General features: G+C 44.4%; 1 protein-coding gene across 1 annotated transcript; it reads left to right on the top strand.

The window, feature by feature from the left end:
• The first annotated feature begins 1,096 nt into the window (after positions 1–1,096).
• On the top strand, positions 1,097–4,081 carry LOC9635836. The gene is made up of 2 exons (XM_024684841.1): positions 1,097–2,359; positions 2,425–4,081. The coding sequence occupies exons 1-2, from the start codon at positions 1,289–1,291 to the stop codon at positions 3,997–3,999; spliced, it is 2,646 nt and encodes an 881-aa protein (XP_024540609.1). The 5' UTR covers positions 1,097–1,288; the 3' UTR covers positions 4,000–4,081.
• The last annotated feature ends 8,805 nt before the right edge of the window (positions 4,082–12,886 follow it).

Below are 12,886 nucleotides of genomic sequence, written 5' to 3'. Positions count from 1 at the left end.
AGACATTAAATATTACACCGAGATCTCTTTCAACAGAAAATAGAAATATAAATTTACATAAGCGGTATCAACTTTTTTATCAACTACTATAATACCCATATTTCAGTCAAAATTCACAATGACTACCACAATCATCAAGGGCTTCAAATAGTTTGGGTTAGTATTATGTTTGTGAGATTTAATATAAATTCATGTACCCAAGAAATTGTATATATAAAATATTTTTATATTGAATATAAAAATCTAGTATTATTTTTGCATGCAAATTTATAGAATATATAGTAAACTTATGATTAAAAACCTTTGGTCTGTAGGCTTATAAAATAATCTTCTTTGTAAATAATATTTAAGCGAACTAAAATTGTTTCAGTATTTTATCATGAATTTATTATTTTGGAATCAAACTAATATGTTAAAGCTGCAAAAAACTTATGTTTTTTTTTTCTGGAATGCGTCTTAAAGCAGAAAAAACAATACAGAAAATGCATCAGACACCAAGATGCAAAAGAGGAAGTGATTTAATATTTGCCTATCCTTGCCATGCTGAGCGTCAAGAACCCAGATCCTCACAATTTCAAGCCCCGTACCTAAACCCATTACATTACCACCCTGTTGGTTTAAATGTTGCAATTGTCCATATGAAGGAGAAATATCTTGCACACAGCAATATATAACACTTATGATCCTATGACTCCGAGCCACCTTGAGACCCAGTACTAATGCTACATGGTCAGCCATATTCAATTGTGAGCTGTATGACCTGGGGCAGAGAAAGAGCGTGGTGTTTGTGTCTAGAATTCGTTGTTCTATGGATGTATGTATGACATGTTTTGTGGTCAAGCCAGAAACGACTAGAGCACTTGATCCATTCGTAAAATTTCCTCTACTGTGAAGAATTCTCAATTTCAACCTGGGAAAGATTCCTTTTACCATCCATCGCTAGTTCCTCTTTGACCATGATAATAACTGACAATCAAAAAATTTCTTCTAGATACTTTACTTTGGCAAAGTCAAACTTGGGTGGCGCATGAGAACGTCCGGACATTACACGGTGGAATAAAATGGCTCCTTTTCATTGACTTGTTTCAACCACTGATCCACCGCAGCCCCTCTCTTTTCTCTCTCGCGAGCGATACCAAGATGGATTTTTGATGTGATGGGCAGCTGGATCCACCCCAGCAATCGCCTTAAATGCCGCGCCACTCGCCGGGAGCGCTCGCTGGATCGCGAATTTGGGCAAATCCTGGTGAGATTCCCTTTGATGCTTTGTGAGTAGCTCCTTGCGCCCATGAATCCCTACGAGGTCTCACAGACCTCCTCCGACACGATCCAGTCGCTCCTAGACACCGCCCAAAAGCTGCGAGGGTGGAGCGATGGCGGCGGCGATGTGGGCGGAGCTGTGGCGGCGGCGGAGAGGCTCCAGCAGAGGCTAGCACAGCTCCACCAGCTCCATTCCAGGTCATGGCACATCCTCCGCCACAACAACGAGCACGCCGCCTTCGTCATGGCGCGCCTGGAGAGCATGGATGTTCTTTGCGCCAGGCTCGTCCCGGCCATGGACGCCGCTCGCGCGATTCTCCATCGCGGCAAGATCATCGCCCCGGAGAAGAGACCATCCTCCTCCATGTGGTACGTTCTTCGCAGGACTTGCTTTTCGCGCGGCGGCGGCGGAGGTGGCGGTGGATTGGCGGCGCCGCTGGAGGCGCTATGCGAGGAGCTGGGCATTTGGCTGGAGTACCAGGAAGGGATCTTGGAGCTCCTCTCGTGTCAGGCATTTGGAGCGGCGCCGCGGCTCCACGCATCCACGCTCGAGGGGTACCAGCCGCTGAGCAAGCTCACGAGAAGGATTCGCGAGGAGCTATCTTCCAGCTCCCAGCACAGCGTGATCATCGTTCACGGGCCATCCGGCGTGGGAAAAACCTCCCTCGCGGCGTACATCGTCGCGAATCCTCCCCAGTGCTTCGCCGATAGCGCAGTGGAGATTCGAGTCGGGAAAATCGCTGGTAGCGATCGCCGGCTGAAGAGCAAGCTAAAGTCACTCCTCCAGGAACTGAACTGCCAGAAGGAGCTTCTCCAGAGAGCTGGGAGCTCCCAGGATTGCTGGGCGCTGCTCGAGGAGGTGGTGGCGGAGTCCTCCTACTTGATCGTGCTGGATGATGTGTGTGACAAGGAGATCGTGGACAGGATCATCCAGTTGAAGCGCCATAGCTCCAAGTTCCTCATCACTTGCCAGGATAGTCCGGTTCCTTGCGTGGAGTCCGGCTCGGTGGCCTCGATCAAGCTCGGCTTCCGCGACACGGCCTCGGTTAGCCGAGGCGTTCTACGGTTCCACAGTGGAATGCCGGAGAAGAATCTCCCAGTAAGTATACACTTCGCCAACTTTCTTTGTGCTTTCTTTCTCACTCTTGTTCTTCTTTCAAACAGGCTGTGGCGAGCAAGCTCTTGCGACACTGCAGCCACCATCCACTGGCAGTGGCGATTCTCGGCGAAGCTCTGCGAGGATCGTGGCGGCGGGCGGAGTGGAACGCGGTGGCGAATCACTTGGAAGTTTGCTCCGGGAACCATCTCAACTGGCTGGCGGGAGTGATGAGCACGATCGAGCTGAGCACAGTGGGACTCAAGCACGACACACACGATCTCTTCACCTCGCTCGCTGCGATCTCCTGGGACGAGCCAGTCCCGGTGGAGTGCCTCCAAGCTCTCTGGTCGGCGCTCGGGAAGGAGAGCCCGTTCTTACTCCATGCTCGAGAGCTCGTCCGCCGGTGCTTGCTCAACCGGACACCTGACTTCCTCTTCTACGACGTCCATGATCTGGTGGTGATGTTCTTGGAGCGGAAGAGATCCAGCGCGGTGGATGCGCTGCTCAATCTCGCCAAGCCACACACCCGGGCAGTGGCGGCTCCCTGGCTGCTACACTTCGGGAGCAAGGAATCCAAGCAGGCCGCCGCTGGAGCTCTCCGCGGGATCCTGGTCCTGGACAGTGATGATCTCCACGCGAGCTCGCTGGCGAGCATCGTGGACGTGGTCAAGGCTTGTTCGAGCAAGGAGGAGATTCGCAGGGAGCTCAACGCGATCGTGGGTGCCGAGATCGTCAACCTCTTGTTCCGTGCTTCGTCACCCTCGGCCTACGCCTCCATAGCCAAGTACATCGCAGCTTGCTTCGTGGAGGCCGACTACGAGGAGTTTGGACGCGGGCTTGTGGCGTCCGGGCTCGTTCACAAGCTCCGGACGCTCCTCTCGAGCAGCGGAGCTCCGGGGATCAACATACTCGTCAAGAAGGACGCGGCGGATGTTCTAGCCAAGCTCGCGAGCGCCGGAGCTGGATCGAGCAGCGGCAGGGACAGATACGTTTGCGAGAGTTTGATCCGAGAGAACGTGATGGGCGAGCTGGTGCTGCTACTCGACGCTCGATCGGGGTGGCTCCACGATGGAGTGCTTAACGCGGTGGTGAAGGTGGCGGGGATTGGAGACGCGGCCATGGCGCAGCTCCTCGAGACGGACATGCTGGACGAGAAGCTGCCGGAGCTGCTGAGGAACCGCAAGGCGGTGGTGAAGTCGCGGGCTCTGGCGGCGCTCGTGGCGCTCATGAAGATTGGTGGAGCTAGAGTGGTGGAGAGAGTGTTGGGCACCGGGATTTTGGAGGAGCTCGAGGCGCTGCTCAATTGCCCATGCGAGGAGGTCCAGATGAGCGCTTGCTTGGTGTGCAAGGAGATCTTCTCCAGGGGATCGTCGTCTCCCGTGATCCTGGAGCAAGTGCTCAGGAGCAAGGTGGTGGAGATTCTCACGGGGTTGCTTGGAGACGAGGTGGTGGTACTGAGGAGCCGAGCGGTGGGAGCCCTCCAGACGCTCGTCCAGGCGAGGGGAAGTGCAGTGGCAGATCGAATTGTGAGAGCTGCGGGTGTGGAGAGCATCCAGAAGGGTCTCGAGGTACTGCCCAACGAGGACATGGGCGTGTACAAAAGCTTGCTCAGGTCGATCGTGGGATCCAGAAAGAGCTGAAGTTTGCTTCATCGTGTAAATCAATTCTTAATACTTTTTGTTTTCTGAGAGTGAATATTTAAATTATTAACATTTTTAAATATCTCTAAATTTGAGTATAAAAGGTGCATCTGCTCAAAGAATTTTAAAGCATTACATTGCTTGCACAAACATAATTACTTGGCATTTTTATTTAAGAACACTTTCACCATTATATGGTATGAAGTTAAATGTTTTTTTTAACAAAATTTGCTTTCATCATTATATGGCATGGAATCAAATGTTTCTTTAACAAAATTTAAATGTTTTTGTGTTTGGCTTTCTGTGAGTGCTATTCACAATTTCAAAGGGCTTTATAAAAGTAAATATTCATATTCTTTAATTTTTAGACTTATTAATATATAATTAGTTGTTGGAATGTTCAAACTAAACAACATCACTAAGAACTCGTACAAATTAAATAGTGTATGAAAAATAATTTTAAGAACATCCTCCTTAATCATTGACATTTGTTAATATGTAAAAACCAAATTTAACTTAGTGAACTAATGACTTTTCCTAAATGATTTAGATTTAACTTAGTGAATTGATAACTTCTTCTAGATGATCTAGAAAATTGGTAATATGAAGTAGAGGGTACACATCTAAAATAGTCATTATAAACTCTTGAATCTGAACTTCCTAGAAAATCATTTAGCTCAATATTATTTGAATTTAAAGATGTTTAACCCTAAGTATCCCAAAACCTTTAATCGATTACAAAAAAGATGCATTTTTATTCATGGGCTATTTTTTTATATATTTGAACTTTTATAAATCATTTCTTGAATTATTCTCTTTAGTTGCATACAATCATATTGTTTAATAGACAATAGTCAATGTGAAATTAAATATTCCTATTAAAATTATCACAAAATAAAATTCACACATTCAAAAACTCTAAAACTTTTGGATAGCACCCTTCTCCAATATTTCTTTAACATTTGTTTATAAAATTTTGATCTCCTTTAGTGTACACCAATTCTAAGGGCAACCAACCAAAACATGCAAAATGAGAATAAGGTGATTTTAGTTAGAGTTTCCAAGGAATACAAACATCTCTAATTAGAATAGAATGACATATTTCAATCTTGGCCCTAGATGATAGATCAAAGTCAACATATTCTTTTATAAGTTAGTCAACCACTGTAACATAAAGACTATATAATAGATCTAAAAAGGGAATAAAAGAGCAAAAGGTAAACACAATAAAAATGATGAAACCAAAGGTAACAGTAGAAGAAAGAAGTGGAATATAAGTGAAAAGACTATAATGATAAGTTCATATTTGGTATTTCATATTCCCTCATTTCTTTTTTATTCCTCTCACTTATGTTCCATTTATTCTTTTTAAGAAATGAAAGAGTAAGAAATAAGGGGGAAAAACTTCAAAATTATACTTGCCATAATTACACTATAATCAATTCATACTAAAGATGAGATCAAAAGCTTAACTTAGCACTACCCTAATGATTGAAATTGATCATCCATATACATAGTTAGGTTTACTTTATCTTACACACAACTATGTGTATAGCTATTGTCTTTGAGAAAGAAAATTGGCTCTACCATATAACACAATTATGGATGGCAATATGATAACAGGTTGAGTGATACTATATTGACTAATATAGAAAAAATAATAAGGGGCCTTCTATTATAAAAATGAGTTTAAAAAATGAATATTAGATGAACTAATGCCAAATGAACTTATTAATGATACGAGGTCATTAATTTATTTGTGCAAGGACCCTTCACTATTTATGCAACTTCTTGTTTCCCAAAAACATTTCTATGTCAATACTTTCAATCACAACAACACCAACAAGTTCTTAATACCAAGGCTTCCACTCAAGAAATAAAAGACATTAATCTAGAAAATACTAATAATGCTAATACATATAGCTAACCTTATTATATGCCTAATAATAAATATCACAACCATAACCACATCTTCACCTTTGTCCTTAAATATATGCAACAACAATGTGAACCTTCATCAGAACAAAATTACCTCCCACAAGAAATGGAGATAAAGTATATATAAGGTGATATTTAATAGTGTTATACTAGTTAAAAAGCATTGTTAAGAGTGGTTGAGACAATCAAATCTCACAAAATGTTAATTAAGTGTTGGCCACAACATTTTTAACTTGATTCATTTTGACATATTTAGCTCTACATGAGGTAAGAAACTAGAAGTAAATACAAAATTGCATAATTGACTATAATATATGCCACAAATAACGACAAGGGACTTGATAACTTATATATGTCTACTTAATTTAAAATAAATTTTATTTAATTAAAATTTATATAGTATAATTCTGATTAAATAAGTAAGCTTTGATTTTATCAACTTTAATATAAAAATAAACTTAAATTTTAAGAAAATAGTATGACTTCACACAAACCCTATAAAATCCTAGTAAATCCTCTTCTTTATAACTATTTACATTTTATAATTACGAACACATTGCATACATCAATGCTTAATTTGCTTAATAGTAGTATTATTCTTTTTTGTATTATTATTAATCCATTTTATTATTTTGTAATATAATTGCTACTATAGAAGTTGATATAAAGCTAGATGAATATTCTAGGTATAAAGACAAACTATATTTTTCTTATATGCTGAAATAAAGTTTCATAAAAGCTCCAAATAGTGCCTATAGCTTTTCCCTCTCTCATGGCTGTACCATATATTTCAAGATTCAAATTTATTTTACCTACTATACCTTGACCTAATGGCATTGTTGTATGACCAGAAATTTTAACATTTATTATTAAAAGTAAATTTGTAGTAATCCTAGTTGTAGTATTTGAATTTATAAGATCTATATCCTCTGGTCTAAAACCAATTTCAGGTGCATTAACTAAAGCTGCATATAAGAATGACCTTGTATTAAACTCTATAATAAGCTCTTTGATTAACTGATTATGTTTCTTGTCCTAACTATGTTATAATATTTACAATCCAGCTGTACTCTTTCATACTTTGAAACTCAACTTAAAAGCTGTGCCTCATCATATTTATGTCAAAAGTTTATAAGTATAAGCATGTTTAAAACAAGATTAGTTGTATTGCATTAATAAAATAAACAAGAATATACTAGGAAGTGTTTAGAAAAGTTTATGAATTATAAATATGTTTATAAATTATAAATACAAGATTAATCTGAATAAAACCGTAAATTGGTAGAATATCCTAAAATATTCAAGCATATTCTAAGTATAGTCCCTTCCACCTATATTTTTTGATTGAGCAACAACTAAAGATAGAAACTTTATGCTTTAATCATTAAACATGGCAATAATAACCCAACTTCTAAGAATATATTTGCTTTTAAAAATGTTTATCTATGCAGGCTATACTTATTTTTATTGTCAGAAGTTTCCATTAAGCTTTGCCACATGGGATTTTTTTTTTTTTGCTCTTGTTTTCATTCTCTCGACTTCTTCACTCAATGCCGCTAATGTTGCTTATAATTTCACTCACTTTCACTCTAATTTTTTTCTTGTGCTTTGGGTGAGATGATATTACATCACACATGACAAACTTTTATGGAATTAATTTGAGCATTAAGTGAAGGTTTGAGACTCAAAAGGCCAAGATTATTGTGTATGGATTTTATGTGTTTTATAGCAAACAATGTCTTCCAATGTGTAACCTTAAGTGTCATAAAAATGAATGGAGGCAATACAGTTCTACCCAGCCAAACAATTTTCTTATGGAGAATTTATGGTGTTGAATTTCTTTATATTCTCAAAATTAAATTCATTTAAATAAACCTTTTGTATTTATGTAGCGCATGTGATCATGGGATGAAATTTGGATATACTATCACCGTGGATCCTTGGAACCTTGGGGGATAAATGGGGATAAAATAGTCACTAATGGCTCTCTCATTAAGCAATTGCCCCTTTTCTAGTTAACTTAAGGGGAAAGAGATAGGGTGTGCTGCAGTTGGTATTGGAGCAAATGGCATAAGTGTGAGACACAAAATCCCTAGGCCCCAAAGTGGAGCCGGAAAGGGTGCCACGTGGTAGTGGCTGAAGCGAGAGCCAAACGAGCGTAACACGTTTGGACCAAAAGCTCCGACTTGAAAAGTCAAGAGCGGGAGTGGAACTCCCAACGAAGTGCTCGAGGAACGAGCACGAAGCGAGCAAAAGGCGAGGCTCCAAAAAGGGACCCGAGTTGGAGTCCAAAGTGGAGTCCGAGATGGACTCGAGTTGGAGTCCGAAGTGGAGTCCGAGATGGACCCGAGTTGGAGTCCAAAGTGGAGTCCGAGATGGACCCGAGTTGGAGTCCGAAGTGGAGTCCGAGATGGACCCGAGTTGGAGTCCAAAGTGGAGTCCGAGATGGACCCGAGTTGGAGTCCGAAGTAGACTCCGAGATGGACCCGAGTTGGAGTCCGAAGTAGAGTCCGAAGTGGAGTCCGAGGTGGACCCGAGATGGACCTGAGTTGGAGTCCGAAGTTTAGTCCGAGGTGGACCTGAGATGGACCCAAGTTGGAGTCCGAAGTGGAGTCCGAGATGGACCCGAGATGGAGTCCGAGATGGAGTCCGAGATGGAGTCCGAGGTGGACCCGAGATGGACTCGAAATGGAGTCCGAGATGGAGTCCGAGATGGACCCGAGATGGAGTCCGAGATGGACCTGAGATGAACCCGAGATGGAGTCCGAGATGGAGTCCGAGATGGAGTCCGAAGTCGAGACCGAGACTGAGACCGGGACCGAGACCGGGACCGAGACCGAGACCGAGACCGAGATCGGGACCGAGACCGAGACCGAGGCCGAGGCCGAGACCAAGCCCGAGCCCGAGTCCAAGTCCGAATCCGAGTCCGAGTCCGAGTCCGAGTCCGAGTCCGAGTCCGAGTCCGAGTCCGAGTCCGAGTCCGAGTCCGAGTCCGAGTCCGGAGCCTGAGAGGGTGAAAGCCCAAAGCGTTCGTCTCCCAGACCCTGGGGGGTTTGGTGAGCTCCAAAAGTATAGTAGGGGGAGGACTGCAGTGGAGCCAGTTTGGCCAGGAAAGGCCAGTTTGGCCCAGGAAGGCCGGACCCAGTGTTGGGTGATGAGCTGCCCACTGGGAAGTCCAAGACTAGGGTGAACACGGACCGACAAGCGGGGTAGCTTGGTGAAGTGTTCAAGAGCCGGCTCTAGTTCCCCCGGGAGATCGACTGGCCGATGCTCCCAGTCCAAGTGTGGGTGGCACTACCTACTTGGATACCAGGCGTGGCTCAACGGAACCTCGCTCTAAGCCCATGGATAGAGCACCTAAAGGCGATAGGTGGGGAGAGTACCCAGGTGGCTCGCGTAAGGCCACAGTGTTCCGAAATGTCGTCCCAAAGGCCCAGACTGTGGAAAGGAAGAGGAGCAGTCCTCTGGGGTAGTGACCAAGGACACAGTCGTGTGGTGAGGAAGTCCCAGAGGATTGTGGGACTTAGTGGTCGGGCCTGTGGGTCTCGATCCAGTGGCAGTGTTGGCAAACACGACCAGGGGCAGAAAGGGACTTAGTGGGGACTGACAGAGGGATATTGGGGAAGGCTATTCCCCTTGTCGGTGGGCATCCTAAGGATGCTAAGGAGTGGATTTGAGATGACCACTCACGGATGGTTTGCCTAGTCTTGGGGAGCCAAGACTGTGATGCAAGTGGTATTGGACTACCAGTGTGGCAAAGGTGATTGGGCATGGCCTTAGCGTAACGGGTTGCTATGTCGGTGGTACCTTTGAGTGTCGGTCATGGGATCGGACACATGGAGCACTTGGACCAAGTGCAAATGTTGAGTGGCATGGATGCCATTCTCGGGGCTAGCAAGTCCCAAGTCCTGGATTGGACTTATGGAGGTTGTGAATGAGACTCCTCCAAGTGGTCAGAGGTGTGGTTAAGTGACTAAAGTAGAATGGAAAATTTAGTCGCTTACAATTTGGTATCAGAGCTGTTCCTTAGTCCGACTTTTATTGGTGCTCAAGTATATCACCACTAGTGTTGGCATCGGAAGGTCTGAGGAGTGGGCCTATCCTTGAGGAGTAGCAAGTCAGGAAGACATGGCTCTCCATTACAGTTCATGTGTGAACTTGTAGACGAGGTGGTGGATAGAAAAGGGCCAATAATGGAACTACTTTGGGATCTTGGGAACAGTGCAAGGTTTTCCTCATTGAGTTGAGGATGTGATCCGGATGAGCATTTGTCTCAGCAAATTGGCTAAGTTTGTTGTGGTAAACAACTAAAGTTGGGATCACGGGAAAGATAGAGACTCCAAAACAATAAAGGAGTCACAAGATTATCCTTATATAGTTGAGGTTGGTGCTCATGAATGTGAGACCAAAAGTAATGACCGTGGAAGGTCAAATACGGAAGAGGACTCAAGTCTTTGAAATGGTAGTCGGGGCTACCTCTAATAGATGCTGGAACAACCCCAGGAGTTGGGGGTGTATTAAGTGGATGAGTTGGTGTTCTCATCACATGGACAAGTAGTCCTAAGGGGCAAAGGTTGCCCCCAGAGAACAAAATCAAGTGTCGGAGTAACACTTGTGAAAATAGTCCTTTTGAGTAGGACAGGAATGCAAGAAGTGTATTCCAATGAGCTAGTGCCTCACAAGTAGAACCTTACGGGTCTGTGGATTAACCAAGTCGAAAACTGCTGGATGACTCAAGTAGAGTCAACGGGTGGTCCTAAAAGGACTGATGGAAGCATTTGGACTGAGGTGTGTTGTACCCCACAAAGGATGGGGGGGGATCATAGGATCCAAGGATGAGAACAGAGGGTATCTCATCAATGGCAGAATGTGCCATGCTAAAGTTATGGGAAAGGTGTTCCCAGAAGAAAACAACTTTGACATAAAGTTGTGTGTGACCTCTATGGTGTAGTGCTAACGAATGGTTGGCATAAGAAAGAGCGGTGTTGGTCTTGGCAAAGACTTAGACACGAAGTTGAAATGTCATAGAGGTAGGCTCGTGGAGCCGATGGTGTGGAGACACCAAATGTGCCAAGGTGTGATACCTTGAGGCTATGTTGGTGGGTTCATGAGAACCCCTTGCCAAAGGAATCCCAATGGAAATGGGAATAGCATAGCCTAAGTTGCAGAGCATGCAGTTGGAGTGTGGTGACCCAGATAATGATGGAGGTGTGAAAGCACCAAGCAATGAGTTGTAGGACTTGACAACTATGAGGCAACTAAGCAAGAGGTGCAAAATAACTGGTTAAACGGGTAGAAGGTAGCTACCCAAGACTTCTTAATAGCATAGGGAAGTTGGATATACCCTTACGAGGGATAAGTTGCTTGTGTTGCGATATAGTAAGTCAATGTCATAAAAGGAAATACTCATTGTCAAGAAAGCCATCATTGGGACACCCGGACACTCTAGAACACCAGAAGGTGGTGTTTGATGTCGCGAGGGCAATGGATAAAGCCCAAGGGACTAAGTCCCTAGCGAATGATGGATAGAAGGTGCTATCCAAATGTCCAAGGTTGCGGAGACAGGAGAGGACTGTCTACCCGAGTTGGACAAAGCCAAAAATGGAATTTTGGCAAGGCTAGTGATGGGCATGTAAAGGCCCATAAGCAACAATGTAATCCCAGTGTGTAGGATTATAAGGTGAGCATACCCGGATTGAGGAACCACTCCCTAGGCTATTGGGTAGGTTCATCCCTAAGAATACTTGCTAAAGCATGATAGAAAGTGCAAAGCTATCCTCCTGGTCTGGAGGAGAATGACCGAAGGAAAGGTGTGAAGCCAAAGGCAAGTAGTATTGGGATGGAACTGAACCATAGAAATCAAAGGGCATATCCAACAGTGGTTATGAATGTTGGGAGTGGAGAATCAAGAGGGTGCTCGAGAATGTTGTTGCTAGCAACCGTGATGCCATGGAGAGTCTAAAATATGGAATTGTCCATGTTAGACTATATGGCAACTATAAAGTTTGCGAAAGGGGAGGCCTTAGCAAGCTAAGGGACAGAGTTCCTTCAAGGTTCCCAAAGACAATTCTAGGTAGCGTAGTACCTAGAAAGGCCAAGTGTAAATGGTTCATGGAACGCGCGAAATCAGAGTGGCGCAGCAGAAGCGTGGTCTTGAAGCTTGCCATGAGGCAAGGTTATCAAAGTTAGGGAAGTAGTTCCCGAGTGTTCAAAGAGAGGGCTTTGAAAGAAAGTCGATGGTCAAGGACTTTCACGCTTATGCAAGAACCATGTTACAATGGTCGGAGGACTTGCCAAGTGAGATTGGCACGTCGGGGGAACAAAGACCCTAGTTGAAGGTGATAACTTCAAAAAGGGTGGGCCATGGGGCCGAGCATGGAGGAGTCCATGCATGATCACAGACATGTCAAGTGAGAGGACTTGGCAGTGTGGAGGAACTAGGTTCCTAAGCTGTGATCTTTAGCGCGCTTTAAAAATAAGTTGGTGCACCGGCGTGGGGAGTCACGCCAGGCATCTTGTGTGATGCCGTCCGTAGATGCATATACGGAGGTTGGGTTCGAGTCCCGACCCTCTAGTGCTTGGGTTCGAGTCCCAAATCACTAGGGCGTGGTGATGGTTTGGAATATGAGGACACTCATATTTCGGTGGTCATGGACTCTCAGTGGGGAGACTGGTTTGGGCACACCGCCAAGCGAGGGATGCCTCGGAGTCATGATGCACGGTTAGATTGCTTAGTGTGAAAGCTCAGCATATCTAACTTGAACGCTTTGGTGCAAGTGGCACCAAGGTCGTGGTGAGTGAGATGGGGACACCTAATCTCAGTTGCTATGAACCCTTGGCCGTAAGGGCTGGCTTGGGTGCACCGCCAAGTGTGGGGGATGCCCCCGGGGTTATAATCAACAACTTGGAGGTCTAGAAGACCAAATACCTCTTGGCAACTCTGTTAAGG

Source organism: Selaginella moellendorffii, unplaced genomic scaffold, assembly GCF_000143415.4.
Source record: "Selaginella moellendorffii unplaced genomic scaffold, v1.0 SELMOscaffold_42, whole genome shotgun sequence".
NCBI lineage: Eukaryota > Viridiplantae > Streptophyta > Lycopodiopsida > Selaginellales > Selaginellaceae > Selaginella > Selaginella moellendorffii.
This window is presented reverse-complemented; position numbering and strand designations above follow the sequence as displayed.

Coding starts and splice junctions, on each gene's coding strand:
- LOC9635836 (XM_024684841.1), top strand. CDS start 1,289: ATGAATCCCTACGAGGTCTCACAGACCTCCTCCGACACGATCCAGTCG. Junction 2,360..2,424: donor TGCCGGAGAAGAATCTCCCA/GTAAGTATACAC, acceptor TCTTTCAAACAG/GCTGTGGCGAGCAAGCTCTT.